This window comes from Protopterus annectens, chromosome 4.part1 (genome assembly GCF_019279795.1).
Source record: "Protopterus annectens isolate FY-2018-M chromosome 4.part1, PAN1.0, whole genome shotgun sequence".
Classification (NCBI taxonomy): Eukaryota; Metazoa; Chordata; order Ceratodontiformes; family Protopteridae; genus Protopterus; species Protopterus annectens.
In genome coordinates, this window is record NC_056734.1 from 914,680,286 (window position 1) to 914,703,712 (window position 23,427).

A 23,427-nucleotide genomic window follows, 5' to 3' on the forward strand; every position below is an offset into this window, starting at 1 on the left:
ACAGGTGCCATTCCAAGGTGGTCTGCCTGGGACAACATGGTTGAAAGACCTTGCTGCTTTGCCAGAGATAGTTTGCACCTCTTGCCACTAGGCTTTCAAATACTGGCCAAGGCATTATCCACCCCATAGTGCCTTTTTTAGGCAGTGCCAAACCAACAGATCTACTTCTCAGTGATAGGGGACTTAACAGGAAAATGCATTCCCTGGAAGATCTCCTCGCCGTAGAGAATACTGAAATTTGTGCAGTGACATACATTTGGTTCAAGGCCATGGAGAGCACCCAGGCCTTGCAAGGCTACAATGCTTATCACACCTTCACCCAGTGAAAAGGAAAAAAAAAACAAAAACAAAAGTAGGAGGTGTTTCCTTTAACATAAGAAATGATGACAGCTCAAGCCTGATCAAGCAGAATGACTTGCTTGAGCTACTCCATGTCCAGGTGACCATAGGCAAAATCCTGCACCATATCATCGCTAGCTATTGATCCTACTGAAACATGAAAACCCCTCCACATACCTGAAGTTACTAGAGTCACTTACCATTCTTCCCAACACAGTACTTGTGGGCAATTTTAACTACCCCTCCATAAACAAGGAAACATAAGTGACCACTAGCATGGATATTAAAGGATTCCTGGACTTTGTCATTGCAAATGCTCTAGAACAGCTGGTCTACAGTCCCATTTCAGACACAAATATCCTTATCATTGTGCTCTCAAACATGGGGGAGCATTAAAGCCCCCCCAGCATAATGTCTTCATTGGAAAGATTGAATCAGAAACTGGTCTGCTTTGAAATTAATGTAGCAGTGGAACCCCCGTCAAACCCTAAAACCCTAAAAAAATTTCCAAGGCAAATTACTTTTTATTAAATGATAGCATTTGAAATTTTAAATGGCAGTACCCAACCGAGCTAAACCCAAATCTAGCCACTAAAACAAGTCATCCTGGTGCACCCCTGGCATGAATAGACTATACAAAAGGAGGAAGAAATTTCTGTCTAGAAGTAAGAGGCAGTGCATAACAGAGAAAAGAACTCATTAGTCTCAACAGGCAAAACATGTACTAGTCAAGTCTTCAAAAGCTAAATATGGGAATAAAGTACCCTCCAAAGCAAATGATCACCACAAAGCATTTTTTTTAGTTATGTCCAAAATCTTAAGGAAAACACACAACAATGTGCTGAGTTGGCTGTAGAGGGCACTACCTGTACTCAGCCACAGAAAAAATAGCAGCTGTGCTGGCTGATAAATTCAGTTCAAATTTCACCCTCTCACCACTTCTGGTAATTTTCCATGAAATCCCCTACTTTTCCTTTGCCTGTTATCACACTAGAACAGGTCTTCGCTATACTCTATAAACCTAGAAATGCAGCATCTATGGGCCATGATGGGATCACAATGTACCTATTAAATAGCTTGAAACATGACCTGTCAAACTCACTCTGGCCTCCAGACAGGCTTTGTCACAGTACAGTGGAGGACAGCAACAGTCATCCATCTGCACAACGGGGACCAACAGTGGACCCAGGAAACTACAGTCCCATAAGTCTAACTAGCTCATATGCAAGGCTATGGAAAGGATAATCATGGACTTGATTAACAACGACACTGGAAATTTCCACACTCGGAATGACCAGTTGAGCTTCATCAAGGGCAGATCTTGCCTGCTCCGTCTGGTGGAATTCTTTGTGAAGGTCACCAAGGCCATGGATGAGGGTAAGTCAGTGCATACTGCCTACCTTGACCTGGCCAAGGAATTTGACAGAACAACCCACTTGGGTATTACAGATAAACTTACAAAAACTGGGCATAAACCTCTACATCACCAGAAATAATGCCAAATGGCTCACATATAGGACATATTATTGGAGTACAAAATCCATATCAAGCAAAAGGGCAGTCAGCTGTGGAGTACTATAGGGCTCAGTGCTAGTCCCCATCATGTTTGGTATATACTTCTTAGATGCCAAGCAATGTAGAAGGTAAATCTAGAAGGCTTTTCGTTGACCAAGTTTGTTGATGACTGCAAGCTGGGGAAAAAATTATTGATTCCCCAAATTGTGTTGATATCCTACAGAAAGGACTGACACAGACTAATGTTTGGTGTCAGAACCATGGCATCAAACAAAATACAAACAAGTGCATAATAATACCCCTTGGGAAATCAAACACCCCTGCAAATTACAACATTGATAGCTCCCACTTAGGAGTGGAACCAGTCTTGAGAGATCTGGTACTCAGAGAGTAATTTGAACTTTGACCACCTTGTGTTCACGGTGGTGAGGAAATTCTTCTATGAGGCTCAGCTTATACATAGTGGCATGGCATCTAGATCGAAGGATGTCATAGTACCACTGTACTCAGCTCTCATCAGAACAATATTGAAGTACAATGCATATTTTGGCATGTACCACACCAAGTACCTGCAACAGTTGAGACATCCTCAGAGCTTTCTAACCAAAGGAATACAAGTTATAACCATATGTGGATCAATTAGAAGCCCTAGCACTGTATTAAATTTCCTACCGATTCTTGAGGGGTGATCTATGCCTGTCCTACAAGGCAGTCCCTGACCCAACCATGATGAAAATGTTGCATATTTGCAAAGGTAACTGCATGTGAGTGACCTGTCCCAGGGATCTAAACCTGATCTCTGATATGAATAGATCGTGCTGGAGAGAAAGATATGTGTCCCAGAGATTGCCCCTCCACTGAAATAGGCTTCCTATTGACATGAAGCTGAGCCTTTCCTTGACCATTTTCAACTGCAATCTGAACTAATAAATAGAAGGTCACAAATTCAGTCTAGGGTTGATGCCCACGTCCCTTAGGGACAGAGGCAGTCTATAAAACTTGTCAAAAACCCACTTACTGCTCCTTATTATCTTTCTTCTAGGAAGAGAAAATTAGGTAAAATCTGTGTAAAACTGGATAAACTTGTAAGAGCCATTTAGCCTAGTAATCTCCTATACACCTATGAATTTATGAGGTATAAACTGAGTTACAAGACATAAGATGATAAAACAGAAGAATGTGAAACAATGGCATGGTAATACAGACAATCAAATGGTGAAACTCAGGTTTCTATAAAATATTAATACAGGAATAAGACTGAGGGAGAGATATATTAGAAGGCAGATATTATCAGTAATGCTGTATACGTATATATTCATAGTTCTTTCAGTACAGGAACTCACAGACACACACATACATACACGGCATCATGTAAGTTTGTTAAGGTTTAATTATACAGGGAATATCAGGTTTGTTTAGTTGGTTAGTCAATTCCCGTTTCCCTTGTAAGACCCAGATCCCAGAATGGTGGTGTTGAGGGGATTTCTCCTTACTTGTACTGCTGTACAGTCCCAGATATAGAGGACGTATATGTGTATTTGATGGTGGTTAGGGTGGGGGGTTCAGGGATCGTACCTAATTATAAAATCTGTGTTTTTGTTTTTTTCATGGTTTTGATAGTATTCATATTTTTCTGTAACCAATGGCTTTGAAAAAACCCTGTTCTTGCATTTCTCTTATGCACTCCCCTTTTGGTCATTTGGAATGTTTTCATATCTTCCCAGGCAGTGGCCATCATCACTTTCAGACTGTCATATGAAGTTTTCTTTTCTACCTGGTAATAACTATTAGTCCATGAGGGTGACTACCATATAACAAATCAAAGGAAATAAAGACTGGAATATTGTTGAGGTTTTTGGCATATGGTAACAGCAAACAGAATGTATGGTATTAACTGGTCCAAGTTTTCCCATCTTCTTCAATATCTTTTTCCAATCTTAGATTTAATGTATAGTTAAAATGTTGCAATCATCCATTAATCTGGGGAGATATTTTGAGGACTTTAATCAACTAACCTTAAAATATTCATTTGAACATAAGGCAAGTCCCCTGGTAAGTAAAATATTCACAAAGATCTTTGCTTTAGTCTCATCCATTCCAAGGTTTCCCCCTCAGCACAAAGAGAAAAGCTTCACAAACAAGTTGTTTTGTCTCTGACTGCATTAATAACAATTATTGTACTAAGAAAGTGGGCTCAGTTGAAGTGTTCATAGAACTTCTTTGACTGCATTTTTAATGAGGTTTTTGTTGGTGAAAAAAACAGGGCTCAGTTGAAGTGTTCATAGAACTTCTTTGACTGCATTTTAATGAGGTTTTTACTGGTGAATATACACAGCAGTACACAATTACTGGCAGCTTAGTGTTTCTAAATATATATAAGTGTATTAGCAATCATTGCACAGTGTCAAGTGCTACATCAACGTCACAAATATTGAAATAGTTATGTCGACAAACACAAACATGCTACTGCACATGCTCCAAGGAAAATCCTGCACCAATCACACCCACTGATGCATATTTATTGTAATTGTAAGATCAAACAATCCCCTGGGGACGAGCATGTTCCCCAACCCAGGGGGAGTGTCTGTTATCACACAGCTGTCATCCATGTGTATTATTGATTAAAGTTTGTCGGCAATATGGAGTTCTATTTTTGCAAATATTAACCAGTACTTGGTTAACCATGTATATATATTGAGGTGATTCAACACAGCTGTAGTTTTCAACATAACATTGATTAATCAAGCCACTGGTAGACAATGATTTATTAAATTTATATCTGCCTTATTACACTGTCTCTATAGAAATTACTTAGAATCTTTTTCTATTCCATTTTACTTTTATTACATTTTACTTGAATACACTACATGTAGTTTTTTTATTGATTTTCTGACTGAGTAAATGATTGTGCTGCATTTTGGCAAGGGTGTAGCTAGGTACACTATGTATACTCAAACAAGTATATTTTATTCTGAACATATCTTGGAAATGTCAACACTAAACAGAGTACAATGTTTAGAAATGTGTAAATGAATATTTATGGTATAGATGTGCACAAAAAATCTTGTTTGGAAGGAATGTATCTCTAAGAATAGCTTTCTATGGTTATATGTAGAAAATAATGTTCCTTTCTTTATGTCTGGAGATTGCATTTTGAGGGTTGAGTACAAGTTTTAAAATGATGGTGGGCAATAACATTTGAATACTTCAAAATATAACTTTCTGGCTAAACTACTACATTCTGGTTAGTTTGTAATAAAGTCTGCTGTAGACTAAAGAACACATGCCTTCCTACTACAAACTGTTTCTCCTCTCTAGTGCATCATCAGAAGGTGGGGCTACATGGCATGACATCAGAAAGAAATTTGGTAGTTAGTCAAAATGCAGTAAATACAAACATCAGTTTATTAAACTTAATAAATATAGCTCCACTGAAGTAACCAAAATAAAAATGTAACCTATGCATTTTAGAATAAGGAAGCTGACTTGACAAGATGGGGGCATAATTATAGGAAAAAGAAGTGGTTAAAAATGTTTTGCACTTGTCTTTAGAGTGACAAATGATAGAATCAAAATTCATAGGATCGTAAGATCATAGGAAGTTACTAGGCTAATGGCCCTAGGTCCCTTATAAGCCTAACCAAGTTCTACTCTTATTTCAATAATCAGCAACAATTGCCCCTGTCCAAGAGGGACACAGGTGGAACCCTCATGGTTGAATTTATGGTTACTCATCCAATCGTCCAGATTATGTTTGAAAAGGGCCAGTAATGTGCTCTGCTTGATATGAAATGTTCTATTAATGTCACATACAAGGTAAAGGTCTTTAGAGTGAGTAACAAATGTACCATTTGACTTACGGATATGCAACATCTCCAATAAATCAGGTTAAAAGATTGCCTTATATGCAAGGTATAAATCACCTCTGAGTAGGCAGTATGAAACAGAAGAAAAGTGACAGTGATTTCAGATGATCCAAATAGGACATGTTTTGAAGACCTTACATTTTCCTTGTGAGGAACCTCTGTGGTCTCTCCAATTGATGCATTGTGCTTGGAAAGGTACATACCAAAAGGGGTCTTGCACTCAATTATTGGCCTGTTGAGGGAAGAGTACAGAGAGGTTACAACTTCTTTTTTTGGATGCAGTGCCCTTACTAATGAGATAAGTAATATAGAATGCCCTTCTTACCGCTGTGGAGACATGGTGATCAAAGGTAAGGTTGCTGTAAATCTGTGTGCTGTAGTCTCTTACCACTGAGTGCATACTTAAGGTCTTGTTATTGATGTGGTAGTTAGCAGGAACATCACACTTATGAAAAGGCATGATAATACATTTTTGCATTGAGTCTAAGGCTATGACTTTGGCACCAATCACTTGTTTGTGTAAGACCCTCTTGTAGGATGTTGATATTGTTTGGAGATTCTATGGCTATCCCAATTTGCAGTCATCAGCAAACTTTGTCAGCCACAGACCTTTAGTTTTAGCTTGTACTTAAGAGAAATAGATTCCAAACAGTAAAGGTCCCAGGACTGATCCCTGTGGAACACCACTGGTTACAGTTCTGCTGCTGGAGGTGTATTCCCCTATTTTGACTATTTGGATTCTATGAGTGAGCCAGTTAGCAAACCATCTAATGATATAAGGGTTGTTACCTAGCTGGGTGAGTTTGTCAATAATGTCTGGATAGTGTCAAAAACCTTGGCTAAGTCCAAGTAGGCTATATGCACAGATTTCCCCTTGTTCAAGGCATTGGTGACTGTCTCAAATAAGTCCACCTGGTTTAACAGGCATGATCTCCCTTTGACAAATCCAAACTCAGTAGGGTCAAATGTTTGGAGATTACCTATATCTTTATTGATAAGGTCCATGATGATTTGCTCCATGGCCTTGAATATAAGGTTAGTCAGGCTAATAGGTCTAAAGTTCCTAGGGTCAATGGAAGCACCAACTTTGTGCAAGGGGATAATGGTGGCTATTTTCCAGTCAGCCTGGATGAAGCCAGAGCTAAGACTATGATTGAAAAGAGTACTCAGTGGTGTTGCTAATTTTTGTTTGAGCCCATGTAGGACACAACCTGGGATGTTATCAGGTCCCATAGATGCTGTTTTTGACCCCTGCTCTTTAGAGATACAAGGTAGAGGACAGGTAGTAGGGATGTCATGGGGTTATGTGTGGTAGTGACAGCAGGGAGGATGAAGTTTTCACAGAAACTATCAACTAACAGGTTATCTCTGTCCACAGGCTCAGTATATGTGGTATCATTAAATACCAGCTCAGCACAAATCTGGGCCTTTCCTTTTAGTTTACTAATGTAACTAAAGAACACCTTGTGGTTGTCCTTAATTAAGGAAGCTAATTTGGATTCATAGTTTGCTTTTGACAACTTCAAAAGATGTCTTATTTGCTTGTTTAAGCTGAAAAGGGAGTGTTTCCAGTTAAAGGCTTGCTCCCACTTTCTCTTAGACAGGAATTTCTTCCTCTTTTTATAAAGCCTAATAATGGCAGTTGTCCACTGTGTCTATACTACGTGATTGAAGCTTTAGTTAGCCGAGAAACTAAAGCTCAATCACTAAATATCAGAAATGCAAAACCGCGAATGGCAGTTTCCACACAGGGAAATTATATAGTCCCAACAAAAAAAAAAAAACAAAAACATGAAATGCACCCCCCCAATTAACTATACCAACTCTGAGATCACTTCACATTGTAGGAAGGCCAAAATTCGCATAATGAATAAACAAATTGTTCCTCTGCATGGAAACTGCCATTCATGGTTTTGTGTTTTCGACATTTAGTGATCGAGCCATATAGACCCGTTGTCCACCAGGCAGGTTTGCTCTTCTTTGAGGAGCTTTTTTTGGTCCTATCAGGTACAGCCAAATTAATGAAGTTATACAGGTGTTTGTATAAAGCATTGGTGTAGAACTCGACATAGTTGCCGGTTCCATCTGATGGGAGAGGTGCAGTAAAGCTATTTATGCCATCCTGTAAGAGGTTATAATCTGCTTTGGAGAAGTTTTTTAGTTTAGTTGCTGCTCAGGGTGGGGGGGTCAGGTGTGATAGTTACTTTGAAAGAGTCTGATTCAGGGTCAGATATCATTAGGGAAGATCTCACAGTGGGGGTGTTACAGTGGTCCCCATATTGGTAAGCACCAGATACAGGATGTTGGCACCCCTTGCAAAGGTGTCAATCAGCTGGTCCAGTGCACTTGAGCTAACAAAGTCAGGGAACCTTTGGAAAAGTGAGTTTGAGCACAAGTAATTTGCCCAGTCAATGATGGGTGGTTAAAGTTGCCCAAAACCATGGTGTTCGTATGTATCTTAATAGATTCAAGTAGAAACAAATAGGCAGAGTAAGGGTCCTAATTCATGCAGGTGGTCTTGTAGCTGGCAATGACTTGAATAGGTGTTCTACCAACAGGTAATTGCACCTGAAATATCTCCAGGGAATCATACATTTTAACCAATCTGGAGGTGTATTCATCTATAATGAATATCTATACACCACCTCCTTTAGTTTTCATGCCTTCAGTTTGTGATCTGAACGTGTGGAAGGAGGTGTAGCCCAGTATGTTTGGGGTGTTTCTCCACAACCTTGAACCAGGTCTGCGTAACTGCACAAATGTCTAAATCTTTCTAGGTGAGGACTGCTTCCAGTGAGTGCAGTTTCATGGTAAGACTCCTAGCATTTAGCAGCATAACCTTGAGATTGTTTTTAGATGGAGTTTTTACATCATGAATTTTGTCCTACAGCAACTCCGTAGAAAAGGCACTGCAGGGGGTGACAAGAGCTTTAGCCAGTAGCCAAAATCCCAGGAGTGATGGATGAAGATCATCTCTGGCAAAGCATTACGTCTGTTGATGATATCATCCCAGGCTGAAAATTACTGTATCCCCTTAGAATTACACCAGAAACTAAGCCAATTATTAAAGCCAATCATTTTCTGTTTGCATTGAGGCATCATCCTAGGTGAAAGTAAAGTGCTGCTTAAGGCTAGGGACATACCTGCCAGAGCTCAGTCATGTCTCTGAAACCGTAGGGTAGAATAATCTTGCTTATAAAGATCACTGAGGGAATTATGTCATGAAATCATCATACAACAAGGATATTCATACTCATAGATGTTTATTTTGAAATTTGCCTCTAATTATTATAGATGTGTGTGTGAGACTTTCCATTAGAACAAGATTAACATCTCATTTGTTTCTCTTTCACAGAACCAGTACCTGTCACCAGCCTAAATGTCACCTCTACTACAACCTCTTCGATCTCCTTATCATGGGGTGCAGTACAAGGCAGCCAGATTACATACAGACTACAGGGTGTGGGACCATCTAATTCATCCACTACAGTATCAACAACAAGTACCACTTTATTAGGACTTGTTTCTGGCTCCAAGTACAACATCAGCATCATAGCAGTCGCTGCAGATAACATAACATCGTCAGATGCTGCTTCTGCTACTGGATATACAAGTAAGTAATTACAGAGCAGCTGCTTTGTGTATTATAAAGTGGAACTGGTAAGGAAATAGCCATCTATCACAAAACTGAAGTTTATAAGTTATATGACTTCTGATTTAAGTAAAATCAGGTTCAGAATATTCAAATTATGCAGGGTACTAGCATTAGCAGTAAAAGTCTAAAAAGTAATTAGCTGTTATCCAGAAAATAAGAAATTATTACTCTTTCATTTATAACATGTTTCCACAATAACACACGCACTGGAGGGCATTATTGCACTTAGAAAATGGGCTGTCTTTAAAATGATCGTGTTTTACTTAATTTTTTTAGTTTATATATATTTTTGTTGTAAAATATTTCCTCTGCCTAATGTTTCAAAGTTGCTGTAGTATACGGAAATGGTGTTGGAGGAAGCATTTGAAATCCAAAATATATCGCTTTTAAAAATATATATCTGGATGTTACTTTATGTTTTGTTCTCCTACTCATAAAATGTATGGTTTGCTGCCAGTCATTGGGTTGAAGTCACTAAATAGATCTGACTTTCAGACTTGAGTTCCTTCAGCAAATTCATGCTAATACAAATCCTATAATTTCATAGGTTCATAGGTAGGTACTAGGCTATCGGCCCTGGGGCCTATACAAGCCCAGCCAAAAAGGTACCATGGCTTTTGCCACCCAAGAAAATTATTTTCCTGTGTCACTGTCGAGCAGAGCCACAGAGGTTATCCCTGGGTTGAATTTCCTATTTCCCATCCAATCATCAACATTTTTCTTGAAAGGTGCTAATGAGGATCTTTGTTTGATATAGATAGGTAGTTTATTCCAGAGTATGGGAAGTCTCTGAGACAGGAATCTATCCCTCCGGCATGTTCTGTTTATTGTGGTGACAAGGTTTAGGTCCCTAAAGCGTGTAGCTCAGAGAGATTAGGATTTCTTTAAGTGGAGCATGTCCAACAGTTCTGGGTTTGACATAGCTTTGTATGTTAGGCAGAGATCACCTCTGAGTAGGCAATATGCGATGGAGTAAAGCTGGAGTTTTTTGAGACGGTCTGCGTAGGGCATCTGTTTGAGGCCACCAATCCTCTTTGTGAGGTATTTCTGCGGCCTTTCCAGTTGTTGTAGATGTCTTGTGAGGTACATAGCAAAAGGGGCATTGTACTCTACAATGGGTCTAATGAGTGATGAGTAGAGGGGAACAATGACCTCTTTTTTTCTGGCTGAGAAACCTTTTGTGATGAGGTGTGCCAAGTAGAAAGATTTCCTGACTACTGTGGTGATGTGATTATCAAAGGAGAGACTTCTGTCCTCCTGTGTCCCAAGGTCTCTTATCACACTTTCCTTGTTAAGTATGCTACCACCTATGTTGTAGTTCATGGGTACAGAGTTTTTACCAAAGGGGATGACAATGCACTTTTTGGCATTGAGCTTGAGGCCATGGCTTTGACACCAGGCATCTGTCACAGTGAGGCCCTTTTATAGGGTCTTCACATCATTAGGAGTTTCGATTATGGCTCCTAGTTTGCAGTCATCTGTGAACTTTGTTAGCCAAAGACCTTCTGTGTTAGCCTGTACTTCAGGGAAGTAGATACCAAACAGGGGAGGACCCAGGACTGAACCCTGTGGTACTCCACTTGTCACTGGTCTGAAGTTGGATTTGGTGTCTGCTACTTTCACAGTGTGCATTCTGTCAGTGAGCCAATTGGCAATCCATCTTGTGACATAGGGATTTATACCTAGTTTAGTGAGTTTATCTATAATTCCAGAGTGAGGGATGGTGTCGAAAGCCTTGGCAAGATCAAGATAGGCTGTGTGAACCACCTTACCCTTGTCTACGGCTTTTGTGACTGCTTCAAAGAAGTCTATCAGGTTTAGAAGACATGATCTGCCTTTTACAAACCCGAACTGGGTGGGGTCCAGAGTTTGGAGATTACCAATGTCTTTGTTTATAAGTTCCATGATGATATGTTCCATGGCCTTGCAGACCAGGCTCGTCAGGCTAATGGGGTGGTAGTTCCCGGGCTCCGTGTTGGCTCCTCTCTTGTGGAGTGGGATAACCGTTGCTGTGTGCCATTCAGCAGGCACTTAGCTGGGGTGCCAGTTCATTCTGTAGTTCGTGTAGAACGCAGCCTGGGATGTAGTCTGGTCCCATGGATGTTGTGTTCTTGGCTTTAGAGAGTGTGGTTTTTACCTGTGCAGCCATGATTACAGGAACTTTGCATTCTTTCGGTATAGAGATGGGCTCTTTAGGGGGTGAGAGGGGGTAAAGGTAGCACTGAACCTATCTGCCAGGATGTTGTCAATATCAGTTGGGTCTGTATATTTAGTGTCATTGTGCTGTAACTCAGAGCAGATCTGAGTGTTGCCATTCAGATTCTTGACATAGCTATAGAATGCTTTGTGGTTGTCTTTAAAACAGAACCAACATGCTATCCTCCAAAAAAAGGAAGACAGAGTCTTAAGGTCTAACAACCAAAACCTACTAGAAGTACATAAACCAACTCTAATCTTTATTCATTTAAAAATCTCTACACACACATCTAAAGTTGCAATGGGAATGTTCCTGTTCTCATCCATCATAAAAATATGGAACTCTTAATCCTTCATCCATTCTTAAGCTTTTCAACAAAGCCTATTTATCTTATCATTCCCTTCATAACTACATTCATTTATAACAAAACAACTCTACCTCTCTAAAGTCATACACAACTCACATCTATTTTACCTATTTCTATTACACTGTATTATATGTAAAATCAATGACTGTATCCTATTTTACATTTGTATAAGTATCTAAGCTATCTATTGTTTATTCCTACCCTCTGGTTTGTTTTAAGGGCTTTTTAAATTGTTTGTACCTATTTTGTGTGTCTGTTTTTTGGAGCTTTTCTTTTAGGCCCAATGGACTATCCTGGTAAACCAACTGCAAATAAATAAATAAATAAATAAATAAATAAAATAAATTTAGAATCAGTGACAATTTTATTTTCGTAACTAGCTTTGGAGGATTTTATCAGGGATCGTAGCTTCTTACTGAGGTTGACCAGGGAGCTCCTCCACTCGAGGGATTTTACTCTCTTTTGCAACAGTTTCTTCCTTCTGTTGTACAGTTTGTTTATGGCAGGGGACCACCAGATTGGCTTCCTTTTTTTGGAGGATAGCATGTTGGTTCTGTTTGGGATAGCAAAATGCATGCACTCATGTAAGTGCTTATAACGTGCAATTGTGTAGGATTCAGTAGTCATAACTATATTGTCCATCTGCATGGGTGTCATGAAGTTCACCACTTCTGTCTTAAGAAGCATGAAGTTGGCTTTGGAGAAATTTTTTACCATGGTTTCCTTAATGGAGGGTAGGGGCAGGATGTGGATATCTAGGGTAATTAACTTATGGTCGGATCGGACCAATGAGGCATTGACTTCAGGTGTGGAACACCAGTCACTCATGTTGGTAATGACTAGATCTAGGATATTGTTGCCTCTGTTGGGGGTGTGGATAAGTTGACCCAGGGCATTGGAGTTTATGAATTCCAGAAAGCGTTGAGCGAAGAAGTTGGTACATAAGTAGTTTTTCCAGTTAATGGTGGGGTAGTTGAAATCGCCCATTATTCGGGTGTTTGGTTGAACCCTAATATTTTCCAGTACATCAAGAAAAGAGGAGTGGGAATCCTGGGGCATTGTGGGTGATCTGTAGCAAGCTACAATTTGGATTGCAGTTTTGCCCAGAGTTAGTTGCACTTGGATAACCTCGACTGCATTATTGCTGAGCAACTAGCCTGGAGGTGTGGATATCCTTAATGAATATGGACACACCTCCACCTTTGGTGTTCCTGTCCAGGTTACATGGCCGAAAAGTGTGGTATGTGTTATAGCCTGGTAGTGCAGGAGTACTCTCTGGAGCCTTGAGCCAGGTCTCAGTCACTGCACAGATATCGATGTTCTCCATTTTAAGGAGTGCCTCGAGTGAGTGCATTTTGAGATTTAGACTTCTAGCATTGAGTAGCATCACCCTCAGTTTTTGCTTGCCTGTTCCTGTTGCGGTGGTGAATTTATCATTTCAACCTTGCCTAAAAGAGGCAATATAGGGGCGGCAAGAACCTTAGCCAGTATCTGGAATCCCAGGGGTGACAGATGCAGGCCATCTCTGGCAAAGCATCGTGGCCTGTCGACCATTTCATCTACTTTGTAATTTTATAAGAACAATATTTAAAATCTGTTCCTATTTTTGAGCCTTTGTTTCCCCTTTATTCCAGGTTTTATCCAGATTTCTTGAGCTAAGACGTCCAGAGGTATGCAAACCTGTTTGCTACTGCTGCTGCCAGTGGTCAATGATCTCACTCTCTCTCTCACATGCACACATGCTTGCGCTTCAGAAAATGCATGCTAACACAAATCCTATTATTCCACAACTTTGTGATTTATAACAGCAATATTAAAAATATGTTTCTATTCTGAGCCTTTGTTCCACCTTTATTTTAAGGTTCATCCAGATAACGGGAGCTAAGAGGTCGAGAGATACACAAGCCTATTAACAGCTGCTGCCAGTGCTTGGTCGCTTTCATCTTCACTCTCACACACACATACCCACATATACACACACACACACACACACACACACACACACACACACACACACACACACACACACACACACACACACACACACACACTCACACACACTTTTTTCTGTTTCATTTACTTTTTGCAATCGCTAAACAGCAAAAGCACTGCTTAACTAGTATAAAATAATGGCTTGATTGATCTCATTCACATGTATGCATACACACGCACAGAGATATAAAAACACACACACAGTTTTTTTTTTTAATTTTATTTTTTCTTTCTTTATTTTTTTTGTTATATTTTACACTTGCTAAACAGCAAAAGTGCATAAAATTATGGCAACTGTTAGGTGACTTTAAGTCAAAGTTCCATGGCAGCTTGATATGTTGCTGTGAAGCATCAGACTCATTCTTTATTGGGTGTTACCTGTAGATTAACAGCATACCAATCAACCTCTCAGAGCAAGAAATCTAGACAAAGCCATAAATAAAAGTGGGACAAAGGGCCCCAAAATAGGGATACTTTTTAAATATCACTGTTACAAACTTAGAAAGTTGATATAATAACATGTTGCATTACCATGAATTTTCGGAAGTGTATGAAGTCTGAAAATGTCTGTCATTATTTTCTGACTTCAGTATTTAATGATTTGCACAAATTTGGCAGAAAAACACAATTGCATGAAAAATGAACCAAAATATGAGGCAAAAAATCTGGACATTCTTCAAAAATCTGTACAGTTGAGATGATTAATACCCTGCTGGAGAATGCTTGTACATCAATCAGGTGCCAGTCTACAGAGGGCCCATTTTCCAATACTTCATTATCAAGTACTAACACCCTTTGTATCCCCAAAGCTTTCCTGTCTTTCCTTCCATCACAATAATCCTCAAGATGTGTTATTACAGCTTCACCTGTGAAAAACTGACATACTCATTTACAGAAAACATTGATCAGTCACAACTCATTAAGAACAAGTTTCCTAGAATCCCACCTGCAATAACAGGAATGAGCATTTTGTCAAGAGGGAAAGGGCCCCTGCTCTCTATCCCTGCTAAGGGTTCAAGCTTATACAATTACAGATTTTTATACTCTGTGATGTCACAGTAGTGGAGAAAGGTTAACATAGTTGTCTTGGAGCATAATGTTCCCAGTCTACCTAACAGGTTAGCATTCTAGTCCTTAAAAATATTATTTACACAAAAATGGAAGAACAGACACCAAAGGAAAAGGTGTAAGACTCAAACAGCACTGCCCAAACAACAAAAACCACTGGGCCACCAGGCTGAAAGCAAATAAAGTTTTAATAAAACAAATACAATCAGATACAAAACAAGTGAGTGCTTTTGGGAAAAATTCCCTTCTTCAGACAAGGTACTGAATGAAATTAGAGCTTTTTAAACAGAAAACACCAATGATATTTCAATACTGGGGTCTCCGCCCCTTCAAAACAGGTTTTAGAGGTAATACACCATTCAAGCCTGGAGCCCTATCAGCTCTCAGCTCAACTATCCATTTTATTTCATTCAGTTCAGTTAGTTTCACTAAATCTCCTCCCTTCAAATCATTTTCACAACCCGTAAAACTATAAATGCAAAATTGTGCCCAACATTACACATAACATGTTGATACCAGGCATTATGAATGTTTCTACATCTTATAGCTGATAAATGTAAAATTCTCTCATTGTGCCTACATAGAATATACTGAAGTCATTACACCTAGCAAGATACACATTTTTCATTTGACAGTCTGCATAATGCAGAAATGAATTCCATTTGCCCATTGTGGGATGAATAAAATCATTACACTGCGCAATACTGGAGCAAGCCTTGCAATATCTGCAAGCAAAATTATTTACAACAAGTTGTGTTAGGTAGTCAGAATCCAGTAAACTGGTCATTGATGATTTCAGGAAACCATTTTTGAAGGTGGGATTTGCCTGTCAGTGCACTGTAGCACAGCTATCAGTTTTAAATGTTTTATAACTTGCTTACCTATATGTACTTAGTGACAGAGAAGCCAAAGCAGCAAAAATCCAGTACAGTTTATTTCTGATACCAGTGCTGTAGTTAGAGCAATGTTAACATGGACACACACACACACACACACACACACACACACACACACACACACACACACACACACACACACACACACACACACGCGTGCATAATCTGAACTGGATGTGTAAACCTACTACCAATGCTTTTTGTACACTTCAGCCCCTATGTCAGCCAAGAGAATGCAGTAATATACCACAGCAATGATGTCAGTAAATTAGCACAAGCATAATGAGATAGCTATCTGTATGCAAAAACAGGTAAGGCATTCAACATGTCAAAAATCTTATGCTGTATGCTACCAGATCCTGTACATTGTTCTAGCTTTCATTGTAACATGTTACATACTAACAGTGTCCAGCAGTTTCCCTGAAACTTTGCATCAGAATAAAAAATGTGTCTCATCTTTCATGTTCCCACTGTCTGTATTTGGAAGCACTAATAGACAGAAATACTATACAATGCTAGGGATCACCAAGAGCTAAAGTGTGTCTGTAGAAAAACAATACTATTCCCCCAAATGCTAACTCTAGAAATCATTGCCAGACACATTGCATACAGGCCAGCCCTGAGGTATAGGGTGGTACATCCCATCTTCTGGTGTCACCCATTCCCAGGTATTATAGGAACTACCCTGCTAAAGCTACCTATTTGAGGCATGATCCTCAGACTTCTGCCCGGTTTTCTATCAGTGAACAAGGTATTTCAGAAACAGGCAGGTGAACAGATGCAATTGATGCAGAATAGACTGCTTATCTGAGAGAAGGGAAAATCAAATACATGTCTGGAGTGTGGTCCCCCAAGTTATAATTCCTGCTTTGAGTTGGGGATTACCAAAGGCATTTAACCTTCAATTGACAGAGTAGTTCATGTCATGTTACTCACAGAAGCAGGTGGCATGAGGCTTATATATATTCATTTTATATCATCTTTTGGCACATTTTCTGACAGCATGTTTCTATACGTTGCTAAAGGTTAATTAATATTTCTTGTTCGCCAAAGAGGCTTGTCTGTTGTATTAACTTGTGGACTGAAAACAGACACAGGTATATGTCAGATTACCATAAACTACAACAGTAATTGTGAATCAGTAATTACACACAAGAAATTAAACATCTTTGAACAAGGCAATATGAAAATATTTGGTCAGGAGACAAGATGTCCTTCTATTCCTATGTTGCAGTATTCTAGTAGATGCATTTCCTGCCCTCAGCTGACTTGTATGCCAGCTCCTATACAAAAGCTTCATCTTGGCTGTTGCAGTGTGCATGGGATGTCACACGTAGGCCATAAACCAGGGTTCTTAAATGTGACATCTGCACACACAATCCTCAGAACTTTTCAGCCACAGATGACCTTCACATCATACGATCTCTTCTTCACAGATGTCACATCTTAAAAGATAAGCAGCCTGTTGGGTTTCTAATTTTCTTATTTTTGCCAATTGTTATTGCTTAGGCTTGGTTTTTGTAGCCTTTAGCTGATGTCAGGTAAAAAGGGAAAGTGCCAGTGCGGGTACCAGATTCCCCATAAAAATGCCCATGATAGGTGTGTTTTTTGCTTAGGCCGGGAACACGATTACTCCTCCTGCTCAATTTGTTAATCCTTTGTGCCCAAGACCCTGCACAGCCATCTGATCACTTTAAACCTTTACCTTGAAAACCAGCTCCTTAAGCGGTTAGCCCTTAAAATAGATCCTGCATCGGAGGCCGCACCCGAACTTCCGTGCAAGAAGGCTACGTTTCCTAGGCCTTCCTCACCTGCCACTCCAGTTACTGATGCACTTCCAACTGCTGATCTAGGGCTTCGGCTGATCTGTCAACTGCAACTACGTCATTTGAGGAAGCCGTTGCACAGCCGATGACTGGCACATCCTCGGAGCTTATCCAGACAATGACTTCCATCAAGGGCAAGAGGGAACCAGTCTTGGGGGTACCTCTGACTAGGATCCAGGATTTGATAGCCTCAATACCCAACACCAGGCCGCTCCCTACTTCCACCCCGGCCAAAAAGAAGCTGAACACTAAACATACTTCCTCTTCTATGGAAGTCACACCAGACTGGCAGGCCTTCACCTCCTCCATCATGCAGGCCTCTATGGCTGTCAGGCTTTCAGCCACAACCTCCCCCCACTCTGCCTCTATTACGCCCTAGGCCTCCTTTTGCCTCTTCCCTCCCACCCATGACCTCTCAAGTCAGGAAGGAAGAGCATGAGTCTTCCTTCTCTTCCTCATAAGGGTCCATTTCATATGTATCCCAGATTGCCTCCCCTCAGTAATATTACTCTCCTGATGAGGAATCTGTGGAAGGGGATTCTCCTCCTGAGGATTTTATGTTTGGTGAGACCGTCACCAAGATGAAGGATTACTTTAAATGGGATACATCCCAAATGACTGACACCCAAAAAAGGTACTTTGAGCTGCTGCAATTTGAATCCCCCACCCCCTCGGTGGTCCCCCCGGTTTTACCGGCTTACTTGGATGCCTTCAACTCAGCTTCTAAGTCCCCAGACTCCCAGCCTCTGGCCCCCAAGTGACCTGACTTTTATAAAGTACCAGAGGAACAGAAATTCTTGGTTAAGCCACCCTTGGCGGACCCAGCTGTGATTGCAACCACTGCAGATAAGCAATCTAGACTGCTGCCTTCTGCCTTCCTCCTACCCACAGATAAAGATAGCAAGTATATGGATAGGATAGGAAGGAAGGTATATACTTCTTCCACTTTGGCCTTCAGAGCCATATATTATCAAACCCACATGACTAAGTACACACTAGACTTGGTTTCTCAAGCCATCTCCATGCTGGCGAATCCTGCTCTAGCTCTAGACGGCCCCATTAAGACTGTCATTACATCCAAGCTCTCCTTGGCTCAGCAGGTAGCCATACACTCCATCAGATGCAACTATGATGCTGCAGAAGCATCTGCCACAGCTGCAGCATTGGCCTCTGTTCTCAGGAGGTACTCTTGGCTAATAATTCAGAACCTCCAAGAGGATTTCAAATCCAAGATCCTGGATGTACCACTGGACCACAATTTCCTTTTTGGTAAACAATCTGCAGACCTTTTCAAAAATCTCCAGGAAAAAAGTAAAGAACTCCAGGACATAAAGCATCTTCTGGTGTCACCCATTCCCAGGTATTATAGGAACTACCCTGCTAAAGCTACCTTTTTGAGGCATGATCCTCAGACTTCTGCCTCATCTTCCAGATCTAGAAGAGAGACCAGACGACTCACCACCTCCAGACCTTCTGCTCCACCTCATCAGCCCAGACAATCCTTTCAGGCTAGAGGAAGCCCCAGTAATGCATGACTGCCTTGCCCACCTTCCCCATCTCAGCCCACCTTTCCCACTGTCTCCCCCTTTGGCAATACATCACCATAGACCAATGAGTCTTATCCATTATCCAAAAAGGGTACTTCCTATCCTGGAAAGTAAAACCCCCAGGAAAAGCATTCCATTCCCTCCCAAAAACCAGTCCCACCTCATGCCACAAGTTCTGGCAGACCTTCTAAAGCTAGGCAACATAGAACATGTCCACTCAGGACAAGAAGGAAAGGGTTTATATTCCCGTCTCTTCCTGGTCCCCAAAAAAGATGGCCCTGGAGGCCCATCTTGGACCCATCCTACCTAAATCTTCACCTTCAGGTACCCTCCTTCAAAATGCTTTCTCTCCCTACTCTGCTGCCCATAATTCCAGCCAAAGCTTTCATGGCCTCCCTAGAGGTAAACAAGGCCTACCTGCACATACCCATCAGGACCTCTCACAGACAATTCCAATGCTTCTCTGGACCTTTCTTGCCTAACCCCAGCAATTGTCTTTTCCAGAGCTCAGGGAATACAGGTTTACCCTTATCTGGATGACATCCTGATTCTGGCAGAGTCCAGAGATACCCTCTCAAGGCATCCATACTTCACCATGTCCCTTCTGCAGAATCTAGGTTTCACCATTAACTTGCCAAAATCCTCCCTGGTCTCAGGCCAGGACAAGATCTTCCTAGGTTGCAGAATCAGAACAGACAAACTGAAGGCCTTTCTCCCACAGGATAAGGTTCTTTCTTTGACTTCCCACTTTCAGGAAAACCTAGTATCCCAGAAGGTGATGGCAAGGAAATTCCTCCATCTCCTGGGTTTAATGGCAGCTACCATCCCCATGCTACCACGGGGAAGAATGCACATGCGCAAGCTGCAGTGGTATCTCAAAAGCATCTGTGCCGAACATCTTCATCCCTTTGAGCAGGTCATTCCCTTCCTTCCCTGTCTAAAGGCAGAAATCAGCTGCTGGAGCTAGTAAGTCCAACTATACCCGGGGATCCCACTACAACCACCCACCCCAACCCAAACAACGCATACAGATGCCTGGCTTCTTACAGGATTCAAGAAAAGTAGCATCCCTCTCTACAGGCCAAGAACATCCATATCAGGGAAATGACAGCACTCTTCTTAGCGCTGAAAACCTTTCTTCCCCTTCTGGTTCTGGGCGTGCTCTTGATAGTGACCGACAACACCACGGTCATGTGGTACCTCAACAAATAGGGAGGAATAAAGGCCTATCAGCTGTGCAGACTAACCTGCTGATATTGGACCTAGCCTCTTGCCACAACTTAGTCCTGCAGGTGGCCTACATCCCCTCACAGGACAACCACCAAGCAGATCTCTTGAGCAGGACTTCTTTGCCTCACCACAAATGGATGCTGAACAGAGAAGTCTTCCTGGACATAGTCCACCAGTGGGGTGCTCCACAAATAGACCTGTTTGCCTCCCCCCAGAACAGGCAACTGCGACCTTCTGCTCAAAAGCCTACTCCCCTCTTGCATGGAGAGTGGATGTTTTCAGCATCTCTTGGGAGGGAAATTTCCTTTATGCCTTCCCCCCATTCCCACTGATTCAGAAAGTCCTCCTGAAAATACAGAAGTACAAACCAAAAATCTTGTTAGTGACTCCCTACTGGCCAAGGCAGCACTGGCTCCCCCTACTTCACAAGCTAGCCAAAGGCAATCACTTCAAGTTACCCCACAAGGTGGACCTACTGACACAAGACAAAGGAACTGTCCTACACCCACACTTGCAAATGTTGTCCCTGACTCTATGGGTGATAAACTTTTAATCCCTTTCAGACACCACTACTCAGAGGACATGCTTTCTGTCCTAAGGGAGGCAAGGAAACCTACCACCAGAAAATCTTACCTGGCTAAGTAGGAAAGATTTACTAAATGGTGTCTGCACAAGGGAAGGGACCCTTGCTCTGCTGAGGACCCCTGGTTCTGTCCTACATGTGTCATTTCATTAAAGGTGGGCTCTCGTATTCTTCAATCAAAGTAGACCTTTCTACTATATCAGCCTTCCTGCCCCCTGACCCCCCCCCCCCTTGCTAGCCAGCTCGACGTAATGCTTTTCCTTAAAGGGGTCTTACACATAAGACCACCACAGAAACCTACCCCTCCACCCTGGGACCTGAACTACATCTTAGAGAAACTAACCCAGCACCCTTTTGAACCAGCTGGAGGCTCCTCCCTACAGATGTGTATGTATAGCAAATTGTACATATATAGGCAAACATGATATACAAATCATCATTACAATAAATCAGTTCCTGCTGTAGTAGCACAATAAAAAGTTTGACATATACACTTACAAAGGTAGCAACCATAGGAGTACAGCACAGTTTTTAATCAGCTGTCCATCACTATGAGAATTGATGGGAATGCTGTGAAAAGTGCTGCAGTTCAAACTGAATACACTATGCTCAGTCATAAAGTGAAGTTGTAAGTCCTTGATAGAAAAAAGTAAGAGAGTTTCTGGGCCAAACTTATACTTTATATTCTTATATATGCTAACTATATCTATGTGCTGTCAGTATATATCCAACAACTACCTGATCTCCCACATTTTCTGCTGTAAGTATGAATAATCTCTTATATATAAGTAACTTAATGTACTACAAACAATGAGGAATGATAGATTATTCAAAGTTTTCTACCTCTCAAGGTTTCTTTTAGCCTACTCTAAGAAACACACATACAATAGGTTTCAGTAACTAGTACTAACATAGTCATAAATCACATAATTTAATATCCAAATAACAGTTTGCCTTACTTGTATCCAGGAATTTGATATCCTATCACTTTAGGAACTCATCTAAGCTGCTGTAATTTAATATATAAATGAAATAATGAGGCCAGCAATAGGAACTTCACTTTTGTATCACTTTGGACTGGAATTGGGGATGGCTTTGATGAGCTTATTTTAATACTCACATTGATAAAAATGTAGAGATTAGATAAAGTTTGGATAAATATCAGTTAGATAAAGAAATAGAAGTGGGCTAACATTTCATTTAAGTAGGACCTGTTAGTTGTATTAAATTAATCTGCAAGTGTATCATAAATTTTATAGTGTTGGAGATAAAATTATTCATTAATTTAATGTATTTGTTTTTGGAAGCAGAAAGTATTTGATCATGAAGGTTTAAGGAAGACCCTTAAAAACTGTAAGGCATTGTCCATTACAAACAATATTACATAATATCAGTTACGACACTGGTGGTGACTTGCTATTGCATGGTGTTTGAAAGGGGAGAAGAGATTCATAATTTGTTGGCCCTACATTTGAACTTAATTCATAAAGAGTGATGTTTTAAAAATTTGAGAAGATTCTAAACCTTTTGCACTGCAACTTTTACCCATGAATTTAGTTATTTAGACATTCCCCGGGATTCATGAAGCTTGGCGCAAGGATGGCGTTAGCCTTGCGCCAACCGTGCGGTGTAGAGATGGCGCAGCAGCACCACATGCATATTAATGAAGGCGTGCTGCCGTAACGGCCACATGCATAGGAAACGAGTATGAGTGCAGGGGGTGTGTCCAAGTGCTGCACGGAGGCGTGATCATGTCGGCTGCATACGCGCAACCTAAAATGCTGACTAGTACAGCCTGCCTCCAATAGTAATCACTCCTGTCCGTGGTAACTGAAATGTGGTAACTGAAATGTATGCAAAGCATGCAAGACTACTTGCGAACACCACAAGAAGTAAACACAAAGGCACGTAGCTGAATACTGAGTCCCCGTCCCTCGAACAAAGGTATTTAAAATCCTGTGCCTGTATTCAATTGTAGTGTCACTAGTTATACCAAGTGGAAGTGAAAAGCATCATGTTAGCATGCCTCCAATTGCCAAGCCTAGCCCAATGGTATGGGTTACCACCTGTCCCACATTGTGATGGACAGTCTCCCTCTAGGCAGGTGTGTCCATACCAAATTCATAATAAATGTGACATGTCCTGCGATAGTAAAACATAATTATGTCCCATATGTTATGAAATAGTCCCATGCAGTACGTATGTCCGTATATAAAATACCTATATGTTACAAGAAACAGAATAAGCAAGTAAATGAAACAGAATAAGCAACTACACCACCACAACAATAAAAGCTTATATGTAGGCATGAAACTAAAGTACTATCCTTTGTAATGACCATGGGTA

The 23,427-nt window shown here is 40.8% G+C and overlaps 1 protein-coding gene across 1 annotated transcript in view; it reads left to right on the forward strand.

Moving 5' to 3' along the window:
• Positions 1–23,427, forward strand: part of LOC122801341 (mucin-19-like) — a 938,154-nt gene that overhangs the window by 547,639 nt on the left and 367,088 nt on the right. The window contains exon 31 of the mRNA XM_044070881.1: positions 9,076–9,333. Within this exon, the coding sequence (XP_043926816.1) occupies positions 9,076–9,333 (258 nt within the window). The remainder of the gene's footprint in view (positions 1–9,075; positions 9,334–23,427) is intronic.